Raw genomic sequence first — 21,600 nt, 5'->3', positions numbered from 1 at the left:
TCACACATTGTTGATATATTGTTAAAAATCTAACACTGCTTCTTGAATCCAAAGTCGTCCTACGAGTTTCGATTTTAAACTCATTAAATGTGCTTTGTCCTACGGATTAAGGAAATGGATTCACTAGGAGCGCTTCTTTTGTTTTTGACAATAATTGTTTTAAATATTCATACTATCCGGTCTTTGTGTGGTAGCTTTTGAATCTCTGAACAAATGTATTATTGGTTTGTGCATGGTGAAATGTTTTTTGCTCAAAAGAACGATGAAGTAGCGCTCTACCCTAGTTTGCTTCGAAATTTCATTCGGGATTCCGTATTTATTTCAAGTAGTCATGGACACCAAAAGGGAGCTTTGACCTTTTTCAACTTCTGAGCATGGGTGAATACAGTCGAGTTTCGCTCGTTGGGCTATCTTTAAATGGGCTACGTTTTACATGAAAATATTGGAATGTTGCTAAAAGGTTGATCATGATGATCATCATGATCATGGTCATGATAATGAACAATCGGTGTATCTCTCAACCAATTTTCAGCTTGACAACTCAGTCCAACTAACGAAAGTCTTTCAATAAGTGGGCTATGGGTTTAGCCCAACTAGCGAAAGTTGACTATTTTATGAAAAGTTCGCGAATACCAATGGGCTTACTGTGAATACTTACAACAACAAAACAATTGGGTAAATATACTAGTTATGGCACTAATGCTCCAATGATTGCTCCGAGTGTGTTGATTTATGTCCTTTTAATTCCGTTATAATTGCTTATCTTTTGACAGTTGCGCGTATTTCGTCTACTACTTACAGACTTCATCAATGGCAAGTACTTAACAGTACCAGTTTTACAGTATGGAGATTTTCTGATAATCTCCGATTTCTGTACAAATATTGCTTCTATCTATGGACAAATTTCTACATTCTGTTCTTTGTAGCAATGGCAATATTGTGTAGGAATAATATTGCGTACAAAATTTATACTTATTGATAGTTTTAATTAAAAGTGAATTTTACCACACATTCTCAGCTCGGTTTTCCACCAGCCCATACGTTCGAGCGGACTCGCCCTCTGGTAGTGAGTGCTGTCAGCATCCCGTTGTAAACATATTCAATGTTACTCGGCTCTGTTTTTTTGCCGTTTCCCATACAAACTTTGAAATTCTCCCGTAAATTCAGATCATATTCAAATTCGCCACAGCGTTTGGAGCCATCAATGCAAATCGAAAAAGAAGTGGAGAGCGGAGAAATGTAATGTTCAATATTAACAATCTAACGGTAACATAAAGTGCCACTTGCGGTAAATAGGAGAACTAGAAAAATGATGAAGGCTTCATAATTTTATATGGCGAGGTATGGGAGAATAATTATAAATTGATTTTATTTTATATATAAAGTATTTATTAAAAATTTGGTTATGCATACGGGGTTTTAAAAGTTAAAATCTATATATCTAAACGAAAACCAAGAAAAAACTAAAAATTTAAAATTATACATACATCGGGTGCTCTCTCTTTAAGATTTTTCTCCTATACCTTACCGTTGTTATCACTGTACCGTATCGCAAAAATCACCGAAACCACACGTCCAAAAACAGGTCAGATAACTTTAAGTACACTCCAGCCCATTGTACATACTCTACTAACCTCATCACCGATTTAAGTAAAGCAAAACCAGCCTTACAACACGCCTGAAAAAAATCTTTTCTTCTTGGCACGCCATAGACCCTAGAATCTAGTTGAGGAGAATGAAAAAGCAGTTTTGTTCTTTTAAGGATCTAATTGGATACACCATTTTTTCCGCGTATCGATAAGTTTCCCCTGTAGGCAAGTAGAGGAAAACCACCATAGGAAACCTCTTTTGCCGATGTATTAAGGCTTTTCCCTGTTGGTAAGTCCGCCTTTTCGGAGTTCGGAGATTCGCCTATTGAATGACAATTCTTGTGAGAAGATCAAGTATGGATGATAACTGTATCGAAATCGACTACTTCATTACTATTGCATAGTAATGAGGTGCTACGACTAGCATTAAACATGTGACACGGACAGATTGTGTTGGTCGCAACGATTATGACCCTAAAAAAGTAATATGCACTGTATCTCAAATATAGACATAATCTCAAATATATTCTTATCTAGAAGTCGGAGTCGAAGTCGGCATAATTTCAGCGACTGCGACTTTTCAATTCGGTAAATTTCTTCTGTCTCTGACTCCGACTTTTCAACTCTTGCTCCACAGCATGTATTTAATAAATAAAACTAAAATAATTGTACGATATTTGCTTTTTCGAAATATTTACGGTAGCATTTTAAAACGTATTCTAATGATGGATACACAGAACGTATCACTGTATCTTATGGAGAGTGAATATTTAATTTTCTGGTGTATTTTTAGATGCCTTCAATGAAAATTAATGATTTTTGGTGTATTTTAAAGTTTTAAATATTACAAGCTAGCCTAGTTAAATATCGCTCGACAAATACTAGTAACGGTTTAAAGTTATATTCAAGTGGTTTGGAGATAGATGTGAATGTGAATATCAATGTTACATAGGGGAATTTAGGTATTCTCGTCAATCTAAGCAGCGTCCGAACTTCTATTAGCGATTTCTCAGCGTCACACACATACATGACAGGTTTGTTTGTTGACAATTATCTGCTGCTTGCTGTTCTACCAATTCCAATCGACAGAATTGATCAAAACGGGTTTGAACATGTTTTTACAACGCTCCAAACTTCTCAGGTGAGAGTGACTATTGTCGGCAGTCTCTTTTTCTTCGGCACCCTTTCCATTTGAACTGCATGTTAACCAGCTGTTCTATTATCGGTAACTCGAAATCAGCCGTATTTTGTAGTATATATATTTCATTTAATGAAAAATATGGTATAACAGGAATTCACAGTCGTAAAAATGTAATCAGATTGAAGCTGAAAAGGTAAGGAATCGGCTTAATACATTCAGCGAAGAGTTTTGATGGGAAAATACAGTGAAATAAACGTTTCAATTTCGGTTGCCGAAAACAGTCAATTTGTGCCGAAGCCATAATTTACCCTATCATGGGGGCTCACGAAAATAAAATTTTCCCAAGACCCAGAATGTCGATTTTCGATAGCAAATTTTTATTTTGGAGATGGCTCAGATCTCGACGTTTCATGCATTTTTAAGCCATTTGAAATCATGTCCGATTGAGCACAATTTTTGCATACGATCGATTTTTCGAGGCAAGTTACATTTTGTACGACAGATGAGGAGATGAAAGTGTAGAGTACGGCATTGTGAAAATTGTATATAGAGAGTAGAAAGCGAGCAAAGGTAAACTTTGAGGAAGGCGCGAATCGGGTTAATCGTCTCCTTTACCAAACTCCCCTGTTGGGGAGGGATGGTGAGGGGTATCTGCCCCCGCCACCACTGGCACAAGAGATGATCGCCAATTTGCTCACGTACCTTCGATATGCGGTATCGCTTGTTTCACACTCAAGTCATCTGCTGTATGTGCTCCTCCGATCTCGAGGAGACACGGGTAAGAGAGGTGCTGCTACTGTACCTTTCGACAGTATGATTGATGGTAAACTCCGGAATGGAACTAACGGAACTATCAACTCTATACTTTCATCTGCTTATTTATCGTATAAAATGACCACTTCAAGTCTGATATTTGATGTCAAGCATCTCCAACTATGTAAATTACATGGATGTTCTGGAAGAGAATAGATCCTTATGAAAAGGTAGTATACAGCTATCCCCCAAAGAATGCGTTACCCACTGAGTTGCACCCACCACTTTTTCTCGGTGGGGTTTCAACCAGCTGGTCTGATTTTTTGCAGGTGAGTAGGGTCAATGGAGAACTAGTCACTCGCAGAAAATCAGAGCGCTTGGTTGGAAATCCACCGAGAAAAAGGGGTGGGTGCAACTCAGTGGGTAACGCGTTCTTCGGGGGAAAGATGTAATATCTTTATAAAAAGATATAATACAACACTTATAGTAATAATTCGGTATTTTACAATAATCTTTTATGCTGGAAGCTTTGCAATGGCTGTCAGTGAAGCAAAGAATTGTGTTTTTGACTATGGTGTTCATTTTTAAAGTAGTTAACGGTTTGCTGCCTCGATATTTGTGTGATCGGTTTGAAAGAGGAAGTGATTTTCATTGATAGAACTACTAGAAACGCGGATGAAGTAAAAACACCACATCTTTTCAATAATGATTCACAAAATTCATTATTTTTCAAAGGTATAAATGTTTTCAATTCGATGCCTAGACACATCAAGCGTGCAACTACACTTACAGAATTTAGAAGACGCTGCATTTCGCATGTAAAAGCTATTTATTGAGCAGTTAAATTTTTATGAATTGATAAATTATGTATCTTGACGAAGTAAGACATTTTAGTAATTTGTGTAGCATATACAAAAAACTACATTGTTTATCTCGATGGTGATGATGGATTTTTAGTTTGAGCCTCGCGCGCGGAATACAGGTATAAATGTCTAATACGTGGAAATTGTGGCAAAAGCCTTGAATTAGTAAAGGGTTGGCTGGAAGTCGTTTCCTTGTATAGTCCTGGCACTGCGGAAGCTTAAACGTGTAAATCCCAGGTCACGTGCAAATGGAAGTATTGTCGAGGATTATACTTGGAATCTTGATAACTAGTTACACCTTTGAATGTTTTTGGTTGATGCCTATAGCATATTTAACAGGACATTTATATCTGTAATTGTAACCAGTTCGATTTTGTTTGCAAACCTGGTTCAAATGTTTATATTTAATTATCTTAAAGATAACTCGTCCAGCTCAAACCTTTGTAGGGGTAAGAGGTGGGACCATCATCATAATCAATAAAGTTTAGAAGAATTCAACAGTAAAAATTTCCACAGATCTAAACTGTCACATATTTTTTTTTTAATTCTTGTCAATATGCAAGTAGACGGAATTATAAAATCGGATTTCTCTTGCACATTCAAAGTGACAAGAAGAAGTGATTGAAATCAAAAACTGCAACCGCCGCGAATTCAAACGCAGACACATATTTCAACTTTGTTGGGTTTATTTTGAGTATCTATGCTGTTCCGGTGGTAACAGACGTAGATAGAGTTGCATAAAAAGTGCATCATGGAGGTCTTTTGAGTGGCGATGTGGTCTCCTTCTTACTACAAGGGAAATGAGACCGTTACCAAATAACGTTACCCATCGGTGCGCCTCAGCTATCCAAGGTGCACAACTTTCATGCGTATTCGTTTCGGATGTTGGTTTGTACGGGAGAAAGAAGAAAAGGCATCGGAAAATTCCACTACCACCAACACCAACATAACCGGTGCAGCATAAGTTCATCCTTCAACCATGCCAAAGAACATTCCAGAAGGTGTCGCGGATGAGCATGGCTCGAAACATGCTTAAGTGGAATGGTGGGTGGGTGGAGGTTGGGGTGGGGGTGACAATATGAGATTGTAGCATAAATTGCATATGCTGTGACGACTTAGTTTCTTTAGCAAAAATAGTAATTGATATCTCCCTCGGCAAATTGCTTCCCATGTATGTGTTGGTTTGAGCTTGTAGTGCACGGGTGAACCACTTGGCTATGGCTGTGTTCTGTTTACAATCCTCATTCGTTCACGTTCGGATATAACAACGTGTTCTCTGCGAAACACTATTTAAGCAACACCGCTTGCACCAACTCAGATCTTTGATGAATAAAACCGCGTACGCAGTAGTACCCGCGAGTACGAACGCGACACACCACGAAACCATTGTTCTACTATCTCAAATTAATAGAAAGCAATAGTAGTATTTTTGACATCGACGTTGAATTTTTTGCGCAATTGACATTTGAGAGCAAGTGTAACAGTGCATCAGCCGGTAATAAGGTTGTCCCCGTCAAGTGTATGTGCCAGTTTTTTTTGCGTGTTTTGAAAACACTTTGACCTTAGATGCAATATACCTCAAAAGGAGCTGAAAAACTGAAACCAAAGCAAGCAAAACTAGCAACAGAAAAACCTCAATCGGCAAACGAAGCAATAATTTTCGATATTGAAAGGTGCTACTGAAAAATCGGAATTGGCGCTAGAAACGCCTTGAAAGAAAAAGAAGGCGTAGTAGAATATAAAAAAAAGTGATTGTTACAAGCCCGCAGTGACGAAAAAAAAAAAAACGTTAAGTGAAACTATTGGATAAAAGTTTGAATTTATGGTCGGGCAAAGGTACACGAGATTAGTATAAAATCAAGCGTTGTTACGTTGTGAAAAAATTGCGGAGCAAAAACGGTAACCTCTAGAAGAAACGGTGCTTCAGTTAAGTTGCAAAAATGAGCGCAAATAGGCAGGGCGGCCCAGTGGGCCGCATCGTTGACAAAATCAAGCGAACGATGACAAACGAAGGGGTAAGTCGCGATTCAATCTTCGCGAAGTTCGAAAGTACCGATCCTGAGATTTCGAGGTCTTCTACAGATGGGTGACACGAGGAGTGCTGTGTGTAGTGAACAAAAATAGGTTTTCGACTTTTGGACGGTCAAATTTCAAATGTAAGAATCGGTTCAAAGAACACGACCTGTAGCAATGGTACTGAATTCCTAGACGTCAACACTGGCGACTGTCCATCACATGATGTAGTTGAACGATTGATTTTGCCGGGATCAATACAAAAAGTAGCTGTCGTCAATAAGCGGTTGTGCTTATCCAATTCATATCGTGAATTCACAACCATGCTTGATATATGTATGATCCCAGCAGCAAACCACTCTTGATACTGGCTCTCGGGACCATTGACTTTGAGAAGAGGGCGAATTTTTGTAGCCCGTTTTCTCTCAATATTGAGACCATTGGAACGTGAAAACTACGTCAATATTAGCACAGTGACGACTCAATGGTGTTTACTTTATTTTGCGCGCAAATTTACGTCACTGAGCACATTGCTGAAAATCCGTGTTCATTTTTTTGCTACCAGAAAACCGTGGGTGCAAGCTATATTTAACTACCTACCAACTGAAACACGTTTATATTTAAAAAAAAAACGTATTGACAGATTATTCTGTATACACATTCTGTGTAGCCTGATAAAATATCCCGGAAGCTTTAGAATCGGTATTTTTCAGAATGTTCAACTCCAAATTCAAGCATAGGAGAATGTTACAAAATATTTTAAATTTTCATTTTCTAATCTAAACCGTACTGTGGTGGATTTTAGGGAGCTATTTTTAATTTATTTTCACCGGTTTGTACGATTTGTGCTGTAAGGTTGTGTGATTGTCAAGTGTTTTGAGAACGTGAGATTTTATACTGTTTACAAACATCCCGGTCAGAAATTTGGCGTACTAAACTCAGTGGATCGTAAAATGTCAGCATGTATTTTTGTTGCTGATGGCCTCCGGCTCCGGTGGTTACGGTTTTTGCACTACCTTGAACTTTTGCATGCTTCACAGATCACGTAAATGGCATCAGATTTTTTAATTGCGTCGAATAAAATTAAACAAGGTAAACGTTTCAGACGCATTCAACAGGTTCTACTTCAAGTTAACCTAATTGAACCGGCAAACAATAAGTGATGTAACTAGTCGGTAGCGTTTTGTTTTCATAATCGAACGCACATCAGAAGCTTGCCAAAATAATAGCAAGAACGTTTTTGGCTTCACTTCAAGAATGCTCTGCACGTTTTGTACCCTGTGGCACATTGCGGGCAGACAGGGAAAGCTATTTATTTTGACTGTCATGCAAATGACCAGCAATAGCGGTCAATTTACGCATCACAGGTCACAGATGTAACAAGACGTACTATCAACACACTTCCTAATTGAATCTGTCACAACAAATCAGAGCAACAAGTAAACAGCGGTAATTTATTACATTAGAAACAGTTCACCACCTGCCAGTAGCTTTCTTTGAAATATAATAAAATTCCAGTCATAATTTGCAGTCTACTTTTCAATCAGATATGATGCTTGCTCCACGGTAGGATAGTAAATGTAGCGCTAATAAAAACCAATCTCCGGAGGACGCACAGGCGTCTTTGAACGTGTACTACTGAGCATGTGCTGCTCGACGCGATGAAATGCATGTGACCGTCGTCGTTTCATTCCTTTCTATGTGTTTGATAGAATTGTTCATCTCTCAGTTCATGCAGAGAAGATAGTTTGAAAAACACAGAGAGCGTGAGAGGACTATTATCAGTATACAGTAGCTCTCTTTAGTGGCTGAAGCGCCACTAAGCGGTTACTAGTCGAAACTGTAGCATAAACATGTACATAGCTCGAGTTCGAGGGATCGGAGCTCTTTTTGAGATTACGAATGACGTCACTTCATGGAATCCCCCTTAGGCAAGCGGCATGCGACAGTGTTATTCATTCACCGTGAACTGGATTCGTGTCGCGTCGCACGCATGTTTCACGTGTTTTTTCCATCGCTGTTGGTAAAATAATGTTTTTTATTATTATTGGTAATTGATTGAATGTAAACAACGGTGATTTGATTTTTGGGCAATGTTGTTGTTCTGAAACTTAAAGGGATGAAAAAGTATACTAGATCCAACAAAGCTGTATAATGTTTATCTATTGAGCTACCAATTTTAGTTGTGACCAATCACGGGCAGAAATAGCTGATAATTGAGCTCTATGTCAGGAAAACCGACAGCAGCATCTGAGGAAGTTTGCTTTATCAGCTACTATATTTAGTTTGTGAGGGGGTGTTATGATTTGATGTTCTTAAATTATTGTTTAAATTAGGCTTATAAGCTCTCTTCAATGTTGCTCGAGATATATTTGTGGTGGTTGGTCATTAGGTCAAATACAATAAGGCTGAACGTCACTCAACCAAATGCTTTTAAGTCGAAAATGACACTAGCTTAAATGGATCATTAGGTGGTCATGTTTAATGACTTCTTCGTTATACGGTATAATAAAAATAACGATCGAAAATTATCCCCTGGATCTCAATTTATGTCAAATCAAATCTAGATAGAGCTGACATTAGAGCGTAACAGCTTGATTTCTAGACAGTTAATGTCGTTTTCAGTTTTTGCGGTGTAGCACCGGTATAGTGTAAGCAGGAATAAGCGCGAGTATTTGACAGCTCAACATCATTTGTTTGTAAACAAAGGTGCATCCTAAATTATTTCGGTGTACGGCAGTGTAGTTACGGTGTAGCTACACCGCAAAAACGAAAACGACATAAGGCTCACCACCATTGCGTGGGCGTGCCTTGAGTACCTAGAAATCATCGATAGAAGTCATTGTTTACAAAGGCTGTTACGCCCTAATTCCAGATTTTAATAGAAATGTTAAAATCACCTTCTGAAATTTGGTCAAGTGTCCCATTTGATGTAATATTTTTCTACAAAATGACTTTTGCATAATAGTTAATGCCCTAGTGGCTTTCGAAAAAAAAAATCAATAGCCCTGAATTAAAACAAAAATGAATTATGCAACACTAACAAGATACGAGATCCTGAACTCAAACATGCCTAAGAATCTATTACAAGTTTAAACATTCTAAAAGTGTATTCTACTCAGGGTTCCTTCCATTCATTTCGGCTAAAAAAATGTTTTATTAAATTATGGAATAATAAAATATTATGATAATAATTGGTTTACGTAAGCAACAAGACAAGATTGTAAAGTTTGTGTTTGACACATAAAACTTGCAAATTGAGCTTTGACAGAGTCACAATGAGTGGTTTTCTGATCGCTTTTTTGCGAAGAGTGAAGAGCGAAGAGTGGGTGAGATAAATGACAAAATCGCTTATAGCGACTTTCATGTAGCAAAATTGGCAGGTATTATGTGTCAAACACAAACTTAACAATATTTTCTTGGTGCTTACGCAAACAAAATATTATCATAATATCTTAGTATTTCATAATTTAATAAAACATTTTTTTGCCGAAATGAATGGAAGGAACCCTGATTCTACTAATGAATCACCCTCACACCCTCCTCCTCCGACCTATTTTTGCTGTGTACATTCTTTACACAAACACCGCATCTCCAGTAAATTATTTATCGGATAAAATTAGTTGCAGCTTAACCGTTCCATAGAAAGTGTAATATGGTATGGTAATAATCTGGGTAAACCGAAGACTGACTCTACAATTGAACCAATGAGCTATCAATCAATGTCAAATTTATTCACATGCTTCTTGAAACATGAAAGCTCACTTCAAGCTATTTTTAGCTTTCATATATCTGAAACAGTGGGCACTCTGAACAATATTTGAGAGAATAATAATATAAATGAGAGAATTTCCATTGATTCCACTACCTGAATTGCATATCCTTGACAAATATGCGTCTATTGTCTTCAATGCGCACACCTCTTCAGTGTCTTGTTCTAATACTAATGTAGTGTAAAATGGATTAAAATGCACTCCGGGGCAAAATGACTTTCTCGCGTTTAAAATTCCATTTTTAATTCTTTTGCGAGGATCTGTTAAGAAACATTGCTAGTTCAATCTCTGAACTGGCAATCCTAAATCCTAATCCAAAATTTGCAAAAAGTCATCTTGCGACGATTTGTAAAATAAAAAAAAAAACAACTGGGACTTTAAGCCGGCTCTCAACTTAGTGTTCTTTGAGCACTTCCAATGTTATTAATTGAGAGCTTTCCAAGCCTGTACCATTTTTGCATTAGCATTATTGTGTGGCAAGTACAATCGTACTCTATGCCCAGGGAAGTCGACAAATGTACCAATCCGGAAAATTCCTAGACCGAACCGGGAATCGAACCCAGTCGCCTCCAGCATGATTCTGCTTTATAATTGCGCGTTTACCGACTGAGCTAAGAAATACTCATAAGAGCAGAAAAAAACTTATTGTTTTCAGATACAAAATGCTGAGTGGAATTAAATAGAAAATAATCATTTTTTTGGCTCTTAAAAACAGATTGTTTTTTCGGTGTTTAAAAAATAACGTCCACAACGATTTTGAATTTTTACCCAAGCATTTCCCATAGTTAATCCCAAGGTACTAGAACTTGCTAATGTTACAAAAACTATAAAAAAAAAAAAGATTATGAAATTATTAGATGATTATCGTCCCTTGATATTCCCCCCCCCCTCGACCTGCTTTACGACCACCATCGGCATGGATTCACAAATGGAAACCCGGAATTTGACCCAAAATAAAGCTAACTGTTGCATTTGGTTTCGTTATTAACGTTGCGCATGTAAACAAAGCTCCGTCGTTTGTTTCCCGCTTCTGTTCTGTCAGAACGTATTCCAGATTATTATTGTCCTACTGTTGTATATTTCTTTTTATGGAGCCTGAGGATCTTCGGAATTTGTGTACACACAGCCACGTTTTCTGATAAGGGAACAGAATAGTAGCATCTAGTATGGTCCGTACTGTACGATCCTACTTGCAATCCCTTGTTTATTGACGTAATACCGCGAGCACTCGCCTGGAGGCTGATCTCGAACTGCTTCAAACCAGTTTGCGGTGGCGCTCACTTGTCGAAGGAAAAACATATTTATACTGGCTGCTTAATCTGTTAGCCCAATTTGGCTGAGCTATAGTTCAAACGTTCAAATGGTTACAATTGATTCAAGCTGAAAACTCAGTACCTATTTATGAATACTGTTCAATAAGCATATATTTTTGTGAGAAGGTGTACAAAGTCAAGACAATGATAAGTTGTGTAAGAAGGAAGACCCAAGTAGAATCTCATGATTGGTATTTCCATCCCACCAGAATATTTCAGCAGTTACTCATATCTGAATCAACCAATTCTATTTCCCAGGATGACACACGCGATCCCCTGCAGTACGGTTACCAGCGTGTTAATACCGGAGAAGGATCGCTATCCACATCGACCACGGGCACCAGCTTGGATACCATCGTGTTGGATACCAACGCCGAAGACCTTAACAGCACCCCTCGAGTTGGAGCGCAGCGAACGTTTAGCCCTATCTTGGAAACTGATGACACGAATCCGTTCCTCGATCCACCGGTTCAGAAATCCTCTACCACTGCTGAATCGAAAGCTAAGAGCAAATCTTCGCTGAAGGGATCGCGCGTATCCTTCGACCAGGAGGATCGATTCGACGAAAGTGATGAAGGTTTTCGCAAGCAGCGAGAGCACTTTCAGAAAAACAAGAGCCATAGTACCTCCGAGCACAAGAATCAGCTGATAAAGGTTAGTTGGTCGGGTGGTTTATCTTAGGCGTTAGTAGAATGTAAATAGAATGCACTTTCTGCTTTCGGCAAGCATGTCACGGAGCGTGTGATCAGTGAATCATCCATGTTTCAAAACAATATTTCAAAACGCAAACGCACTGTTTTAGAATGTATTAGAGCGCGAATGTAATAACGCAACTAGCGGAAATTACGCGGACATGGAAAGTAAATTTACATAGATGTGCTTAATTCCATCTCATTCCAGTATAGTCGCTGTCCGCAAGCCATTTTTTTGCGTGACTTAAAAGCGCACCATAGGGTAACAGTATTAATTTTTGGCATAATACTAGTTCTCGACAAAATAGAAGAATTAAAGCATGAAACACAGTTTTGTTTTTGGCTCATTTTTTTCTTCTTTTGGAAGCTTTTCTAGACGCTTGCTCGCTCAGCTCCTTTGAGTAAAAAACACGGACAGGGCAGTAAATCTGAGTAGCTACGCAGTAAAGGAGCATTTTTGCTTTACTGCTTTCTTTAAATGAGCATTTAATCTTTTTGTTATATAACCACACTATACTTGACTTCTTTGGCGTAATTCACAGGCACTTGGCATTTGAAAGCATTGCTTACAAAGGCAATATTATTTCATGAATGTATGATTGTTATCCTATGAAATAAATAAATTGTTAAAGATTGTTCAGATGGTGGGTTCCTATAATTTTTAAACATGCTTATTTTCTTCATATACACTTGTGTGACCAATTATGAGCATGAGCATTATTTGTATAATAAATTATGAGCACATTCACGGTCAAACTTGTATAGTTTTTGGATTTGCTTATAATTTATTATACAAATAATGCTCATGTTCATACATTGTCATGCAAGTGTATCCGCGGCATTAGCATCCATGCATCTTAAGCTGAAGGTTTCGAGTTCAAGTCTTATTCCTAGACAACTCACAAATGACGTAATATGCCAAAGTTAGGACCGACTATGTTTCAGTTATGATCAGCTTCCAGAATACATACAATAACAAAACAGCTTCCCAACGTTCACTACAATGCAGAAAATTTGGAGAAACAAATTTCATGCGCAAAGTCGCAATAGTGTCCAAAATTTGTGCTATAGAAAATTTGATGGGATTTTATCCATACATAAGCCGTCAACATATGTGGACTCTGTATCGTATCACGTTAACTTGATGAAAATAACGAACTTATTAACAAACTTGTTCACAATATTGCAAATTCATGCGATATTAATTTCGTCTAAATTTACATGAATGTAAATTTACGCCAAATGTACGTAAATCGCAGCAATTTACATATTTTTTTCTGTAACGTGTTAAGATGTCTTAAGATTAGCTAGTTTGGCAAAGTTTTCGAGCCTTAGAATCAAAACAGTCTACCATCCACCATATTTTAAGTGCTATTATGGCGGCCTGACATTTCTTCTCGTTTTTTTTTTAGGTATGCCAATTGGCTAATGAAAGATTGGTTCCTTTTGCTGTGGATGAACTACTGTTCTTGATAAAGTTATGATCACGCCTACCCCCTTAAAACTTAAATTCTCCAATTTTCACCGATCTAAAACACATACTGAAGATAAAGCAGTTCAGTTTTGGTTATATCTACATGAATAACTGATAGTTTTTTGTACTACAGAATATGTACCTACAATTGCACCGTAAAAACTGTATCAAAACCCAAGGCATATTGCTTGATTTCAAGTTGGAATGCAACCAGTTAATTACATATAGACGCTTCGGTCTTGATAAAAGCTTCAATACTGATACACAATTTGAATCGGAAGTTTGCTCTTTAGCAGTTAAAATATAGTGCAAAATAGATATCAAGGCCGTAAGCAGAGGAGGGCAGGATGAGTTACAGAATTATGAAAAAATAAGAAGCGGAATAGGTCGAATGCTATCCGGATGAATGCGGAGCCTGAACTTCAAAACTCAAAGTTGAAGAAAATGAAAACTAAGTAAAAAAAGGTGAATTCCAAAACAATTCTGAGAATATTTACAAGGCTCTTCCAAAGGGTATATCAAGGGGATTATCAGCAATTTTCTATGGCGATTATGAAGAGGATTATGGATAGAAATTTCAAAGAGATCTGTAGAAACGAATATCATAATAGGTATATGTTGGGTGTTGCGGAAAGAACTGTACTGCCGTTCTTCGCATGTCAGTGAAAATCAGCAAGCCGAGAAAATCGCGTATAAAGTTTGCTTCGTATCATTGCTTCTTATGTCATGGGACAACTAATTTGAGTGTCTTTCCAAAGGTTTTCGGAACAAGTGTTGGCAAAATCATCAATCAAATAATATTTTTCCGCTCTCATACGCTCGCGTGATATTGGAACAAAATATCATGCTTGATATTGATTTTACAAGCTCCTTTGATATTGCGAGACTATTCACAACGTGCAAAAATCAAGCTGAGAGCTGACTCGACACAAAAATGATTCCGTTCCACATCGTTTTCTTAGAAAGCGAAATTAAAGTTTGCTATCTCTTTATACTCTTCACCGATGGCAGACACAAAGGGACTGCTGCCAGCCATTTTGGATGTTTCGGTTGCATTCGGGTGTAAAGCAAAAATCATTAAACTCAATCTCACCACAGTTTGGTGAGATTTGCAGTTGGTGAGTTTTGTTAGCTTGATATTCAGAGCTGCGATATTACAGCTTCAAAATCAACCGCAGATGTTTGTTTGCTGATTTTTATCTACGAAAATCAAGCGTGATCTCGGGCATTGGTGAGATTTGATTATTTGATATTTTTGCAACACTATCGGAACAAAGTTGTTGAGTTCATCTAGTATTATAAAAATATGGGTAATTAGCTACCATTTGCCTTGAAAAACTCAGTTTTGACAAAAACGAATATGGGACCGACATGCGAAGAGCGGCAGTATAATGGAATACCAAAAATAATTCCAATATTATTCTAGGGGAAATTTTAAAAGAACGATGAAGACATTGTAAAATGATTTTAATCAAATTCTAGAGAATTTTTTTAAGAAATCCTATGAGGAGTTCCAGCGGGATTGGAAGATAATTTAAACCTAGTTTTTTTTATAGGTATCGGCTGCATAAATCTAATTCTAAATTGGATAATATTCAAGATTCTGAGATGTTGATACAGTGTTGTGGCTCTCTGTCTCGCTTATCCTTGAAGGATATTCAAGCTTTTCATGCTACGGAGCACTATTTGAAATAAATATCCTACGCTGAACACTGATTTTACAAGAATTTTAGTAAAAATATGTTCAAGCTTCAAATTATGAATTACTTCAGAATTCATAAGACAAAATATTACAAAATGGCTTATTATTCTAGTTCAGGATGAGTTCCAATTGTAGGAAAAGGAGGAAGAAAGAGCAGTCAAAACTTTTCCCTACCATTTGTTCTTACTTCTTGATGAGAGTAACAGTACTAGAACTGTAAAAGTGCACTCTACTAAAAAATAGATTTCATTCGATTATGATTGAATTTGAGTCAATACCTTTTGCCGCTTTGGATCATTGACGTTGTTTTTTGCTTCAATTTGCCATAGTACCGGTTGGCATAATAAAATTTTGCATAAAAGAAAGAAAAAAAACTTTTCCTGATACAGCAATATTTAAAGAAAAACGTTTTGGTAGGCTTTTTTTATGGTGGATCTCACTATCAATTCGCATCTTCTAGAGCCTGAATATCTGATAGCAGAAAATATATAATCACAAAACTGATTTCCACGCAATGCAGAAAATATGGAGAAGCAAACTTCAAAGTAGAAATAATGTCAGAGATTTGAGCTCTAGAAAGTTTGAAGTGATAGTGCAAGTCAGCCATCTTAATGGCTATTTGGGGGACTCTGTATCACCCTAACAATAACTAATATCAGATTCACAGATATCTAACTTAATTTAAGGATTAGCTTACAAATATATTGAAGTCAAGTTGAACAATATTGACGAAAATCTTCATTTTACTTAACCAATTCGGTTGATTATGAATGCTACACAAATAAGAAATTTCAATAAGTATACTCTTCAAACAACTAAATATGTATTATGGATTTCTTCCAGGAACTCCGGCACCTGCTCGCAACCGACAACCGTCGACAGTTTCAGGGCAAAAAACATGTCTCCTTGGATGTCCAAAGCTCCAAGGTGCTCGAAGAGCTGCTGAAGGCTTCGTCCTCCGAGGACGACTTCGAACACCAACGCAAACAGTTCCAGGAGCGCAAACACAAAAGCCTCGACGCTCGCCATATTTCGTTCAAGTTCGAGAAGGAACCGTCACCGTCCAGCAGTGAAGAAGACTTCGAACCGTCGACCTCGTTGCTCAAGATAGACGCCGATATCACCAAGCCCGTTGTCATCGATTTGAAAGTAAACCGAGCGCAGTCCGATCAAGCATTGACGCAATTTCAAAAAAATCTCGCCCATTTTCAGGATCTAGATTCGAGCGAGGACGAAGATTACATTTCCTCGCGAAAACATTTCCAACAGTCAAAGTCAATGAGTACTGACTCTCGTAGAAGCATACGCTTTTTCGAGATGGAAATGGGCACAAAGGAAGAAAACATTCGGACGGCTGTTCCCTTCGTGCGACAAATCACGGAGGATGGTAAGCCGAAGCTCGAGGTCTATCGGCCAACCACCAATCCGATCTATATCTGGACTCAGGTAAGGATCAACACTGATATTAGCACGATTCATAGCCTTAGAGTTCTGTACGTTTCATGTCAATTCATGCAGTAGTAATCATCCTACGAAAATGTGCAATCATGGCGTCTAATCATCACTGAGAAACCAAAGTCTGCTATTTTCGTGAATGTACAAATTTAAATTATGTCTGATCCGACCATTGCTTAGTCACGAAAAATTTCAACGGTGGGGATTCTCTACCTGATAGCGCCCATGGGTCCTGGCAACCTTAACCTCTCTTTCGCCACATTCGACAGTAAGCTGGACAAAGCAAACAGCGCAAGCGAAGCAACACAAATCAAAGCAGATCCAGATCCCGCGACGGCGTAAAATTTGCGTCATCATTCGGGGCATCTGGCAACGACGTGATCGTGCCTCCACGTACTATTTAGCCACATGGTGTTTGTGTTTTTGGTAATCTGTGTGAGAGCATTGCTTCTTGACCGGTAGGGATGGAAGAATGTGCTTTCTTGTATAGATTCTTCTTCGGTGATGCGTGACCTAGACGTCACTGAAATGAGCAGCGATAAGAACTAGTGAACAGCGTTTTCTAACTGTTCGGTGGACTCTTGCTCAATGCCATCGTGAGTGGTTATACTAGAAATCATTTATTGAAATTGATGACATGGTGAACTTATTATGCACCGATGATTTGCATTCGCTCCATGTGGTTGCGATTTAAAAAGTTACTGTCTATACATAAAATTGGCAATTAGGCCTCGGTAGATTAAAAGCCCAATAAATTTACTTGGGCACGTACTGGTTGAATTTCCCAGTTGGAATTTGATCCAGGGATAAGGGCTGGCGGTCGCGGTGGTGATAGCAATAGTGTTTATAAATACTTCACGAAGTGAAGTGCAACCTACGGATCAACGAATATACTGCATTGTGGGCTATAAACATTCTATATCGCTTTTTCCTGCCAGGTAGATGTAGGATGCAGGCTCGTGTTTCCCACTAAGCTCGAATAAACATAAATCAATATTTAAATTGGACGATTGACGGGCTTACGTTTACGTGTGATCTTATGATTTTTTTTTTCCGTTTTTGCTATATAAAGATTTAAAGGAAATAGAAGAGATTAAAGCTGATATTAATTATTATAAGCTATCCTGATTTGACCACCCAGGTGTAACATTTTTAAAGGCAATAATACATATTTGTAATTTGATATCGTAGAACGTAACATAAAGGTGATACGTGCATGTATTTTTATTGATAATTAGTTTCCAATTTGAAAATCAACATTCGATTAAGTAAACGTTTTGGTTGGCATCTGTACTACCAAGGGAGTGCCACTCCTGACTTATTTCAATTGCTGTCTCGTGTGCTTATCGCAACAAACGACATTCTACCAAGGACGGTAGATCCTTTGCGTGATACTACAGGCTAAACAGTAAACTGAATGCAATTCCTGCTAGCACTTGCATGGACCCATCAATAAGTTCATTTATTGTTATGGCTTTTTCGCGCTTTTCCACAACTGAACATCTTGAACTGCGTCGATAAGGTGACGGAAAAAGGAAGAGCGATGAGCCAGCTCCTCTTTCAGTTGCAAAAAGATGGCGATAGGAACCAACTCGGTGGTCATATTCTCCATCTCGCTCCTGTGTCATAGAGTAGCATTTTTTAAATCTGCCACTATCAGTTGTATAAAAACAATCACCAATTGGCAGGGCGGCTCAGTCTCCGTTCGGTCGCTAAGCTGAAATCGATTATTCTCGTCAAAGTGTGAGCTTGAAACGTGCTGTTCCGAGTTCGCGAGTGCTCCTCCAGATCGGTTGACTCTGTGAGACACCAAGAGATTCGCCAAGTGAGATAGTTTTCTAAGCTCCCGATTCGCCGTACTTCGTTCGTTCAAGATCATTCAAATTCAGAGCAAATAACTCTGTGGCGTCCACAGATCACGTTTCTGTGCAGGTCCCATGGCGGTCATAACAACGATAGCTTACAATTGAAAATATTTACGCAAGTGATTTGAATCGGGACAAACAGCATCCAGGCAGTTTATGACTGGTGTGAACGTTACAGGCGAGGCGTTTGAAGGTCGTAACACGAAGCCATCTTCCTGTATAATTCATTACAGAAACGAAATGCTTCACACCTAGCTTAAGCAATATTATCTGGTGCTCGAGTGCGATCATTTCAGTATCCAACGCAATCACGCAAACTGAACTATGTACGGTACTCATTACCACTGTGGATGTAAATTCTTCTAAGTGAGAGATCAACGTAATTGTGATTAATGCGCTTCCCTGTGCGGCACGTGCCGGTGACCTTTCCGTGTTTAAAGACTTTTCTATTTGTCCCATGCTGGGATCGGAAACATGGATTATCTGCTTCGTTGTCGTGTTTCATCACAAGCTCTGTGAATCCCCAGACAACATGTCGTGTAGAGTTTGGGGATTCTAGTTTTTTGCTTTTCAGAACTAGGTCGAGGCCTTTACGACGTGTGCGTTGATAAGAGATTGGATTAGGAAGTGTTAGACATCGAAATTTACGTGTAATTGGGATGATCAGACTTTGCGGACGGGTCTAAATTGGCAGGGTAGAAGAACGGTCATGTTGTAGACATTGGTTTAGGGATTGTTGGCCGAATTACATATAGCAGAGGTTTCTCAGTCAGTTACTGTACGTCGAAATCTAACAAAGTGCTTATCATAGTCACGTAACGAAGCGCCATCTAGTTTTAAGGACACTTTGTCAATGAGTTTAATTTCAGGACATACCAAAAGGTACTGTGATAAGTAGAACCGTTTGATTAACAATTCATATTACTAGTTCTTGTCCATACTGATCACATTAACTATTAAATCCTATTTTAGAGACATTCCATGCACCAATTGATGAATTAACGTGACGGTCGACCAGCAGATGGAAATGATGTGAAAATGATAATGACGTTTTGCTAACTGTCAAATCGTATGGAATATTTTTTAGTACATCATCACTTTTGTGGTTTTGGATTTCAAACCTAGGTGTCGCATGCAGGGATGGAAAATCATTTACATTCATTTCGTGCATTCATTTACATTCATTTGCCTCTAACTTTTTTCATCAACAGAATGCCGTTAAATTATGTATGAAGCTTTTGTAGCGTTTGATATTAACTACAATAACTAAAATATTAATCTCTTATGCACGATGAAATAGAGCTGGCAGAACATGTTATTGTTTTTCAGTGAATGAAAAACAATGGTGGATTCTAATCGCTCTAATTCATCATGCATAAGAGATACAGATTTGAGTTGAGCTAACATAAAAGCCTCAAACACTATTTTAAGGAATTTTGTTGATAAAAAAAGTTAGAGGCAAATGAATGTAAAAAAATCCCTGGTCAAATGCATTGGTGCAGTTTCGCGTAAATTCATCAATAGGCAAAGTTCTAACTGAAATATAAAAAAAACTAACAAAGAAGAACTAACAAATGAATTACTGTAAGCTGTCAGATTTGATCTCACAACTACTGACAGTATGGCGCCACGTATGTGGGAAAAATTATGTATTAAGATTGCAACATTTTTTTCAAAAATAGAAGCGAAAACAGAAAAAAAATATTTGGTGGCCAGTTCGGTAAAAAAGCTTTTAAGTGTACCCAATATGTTTATCCGAAAAACAATCGATAGAACCGTTGCCGCACATCGGAGGTAACTAAGTGAATCGGCACATCATTCTTTTTGTCAGTGGTGGCGAGGGAAAACATGCCTCATCGCCCCTCATCAACGGATGAGTTTGGTAAAGGGAACGCTCGATCCGACTCGTACCTTCCTCAACTATCAATTCTACGGTCTTCACTAATTGACGAGAAATAAAATAAAATATACTTTCATCTCCTCATCTATCGTATAAAATCTTCACTTTAAGTCTGACGTTAAGCATATCAAACTATAAAACAAAATTGTATTTAGTTAATTCAAAATAAATCGCACACGACGGTTTACACATTTTGAACTCCTGTATATTCAACATATCGGATAGATTAAGCGAAGTTATCAATCCACATCAGGTTCTACATTCTAATTGAACTTGACTTGAACTAAGACATCATTATAAGCGCTCGGAAATGATTAAAAAAATGTTTTTTGGTTTTGTCAGTCTCTCAACAACGATTTAGATAATTCATTGTAAAAACCATATCTCCGGAGCCAAATGTTCAAGTGCGAAACAATTTTTCAGAGATCCACTGTAGTTATGAACGAACGAAAGGAAGGTAAAAAAATCTGGATTATGGATTTCAATGAGAGTTACAAAGGAGTTCTTAGGATTTTTTTAAGGAATTGTAGGGATTGTAGGAAAGCTTCTTCAACTAGAATTCCAAAGTAATTCTGAGGAGAATTTATATTCCAAGGGGATTCTGAGTAGGATTCAAAGGAATTTCGAAAGAAAAGTAGAGGATGACGGCTTTGTGAATACCATTACCTATTATCGTCAACGGGAAATTTTTGACCAAGTGAGGCTCTGAATCATGATGTATCCTCTTCAGGGTTGCTTCGACTTACTTCGCTATAAAACATGTTTTTCGGAATTATGAAATCATTAGATGTTATAATTAGGCTTGCGGCATTTTGTTTGCGATAGAACAATGTTTTTAGGAATTATGACTCTATCACAATAGGTCAAAGTAATGTTCGCATGGGTGAATACACCCAACACGGAAAAAAAACTCTTTGAAAGAAAAATTGACAGGCTTGATGTGTTAAACACATACTTTACGATCTCTTCTTGCATCTTGCAAGTGGAAAATACTATCATAAATCCGAAAAACCTTTTTTAAAGCAAACGAATGATTTCATGAAACCTCATTTTTTACTTTCAGTGTG

At 37.9% G+C, this 21,600-nt stretch overlaps 2 protein-coding genes across 5 annotated transcripts in view; one reads left to right on the top strand and one right to left on the bottom strand.

The window, feature by feature from the left end:
* Positions 1 to 21,600, bottom strand: part of Roc2 (Regulator of cullins 2) — a 135,917-nt gene that overhangs the window by 81,243 nt on the left and 33,074 nt on the right. The window lies entirely within an intron of this gene.
* Positions 5,643 to 21,600, top strand: part of LOC135709110 (facilitated trehalose transporter Tret1) — a 34,317-nt gene continuing 18,359 nt past the window's right edge. Inside the window, exons 1-4 of one of the 4 annotated variants that reach the window (XM_065231320.1) lie at positions 5,644 to 6,361; positions 11,704 to 12,099; positions 16,157 to 16,462; positions 16,526 to 16,759. In XM_065231320.1, coding sequence (XP_065087392.1) covers positions 6,287 to 6,361; positions 11,704 to 12,099; positions 16,157 to 16,462; positions 16,526 to 16,759 — 1,011 coding nt within the window. In that variant the 5' untranslated portion in view covers positions 5,644 to 6,286. Of the gene's footprint in view, positions 6,362 to 11,703; positions 12,100 to 16,156; positions 16,760 to 18,446; positions 18,594 to 21,600 lie in introns of those variants that run through there. The other 3 variants (XM_065231311.1, XM_065231333.1, XM_065231327.1) reach the window with 3 other exon arrangements.

Source organism: Ochlerotatus camptorhynchus, unplaced genomic scaffold, assembly GCF_037179485.1.
Source record: "Ochlerotatus camptorhynchus isolate MF236.1 unplaced genomic scaffold, CSIRO-AGI_Acam_v1.1 ptg000033l, whole genome shotgun sequence".
Lineage (NCBI taxonomy): Eukaryota > Metazoa > Arthropoda > Insecta > Diptera > Culicidae > Ochlerotatus > Ochlerotatus camptorhynchus.
Note: the sequence above shows the minus strand (reverse complement) of the source record. Positions and strands in the feature narration are given on the sequence as shown.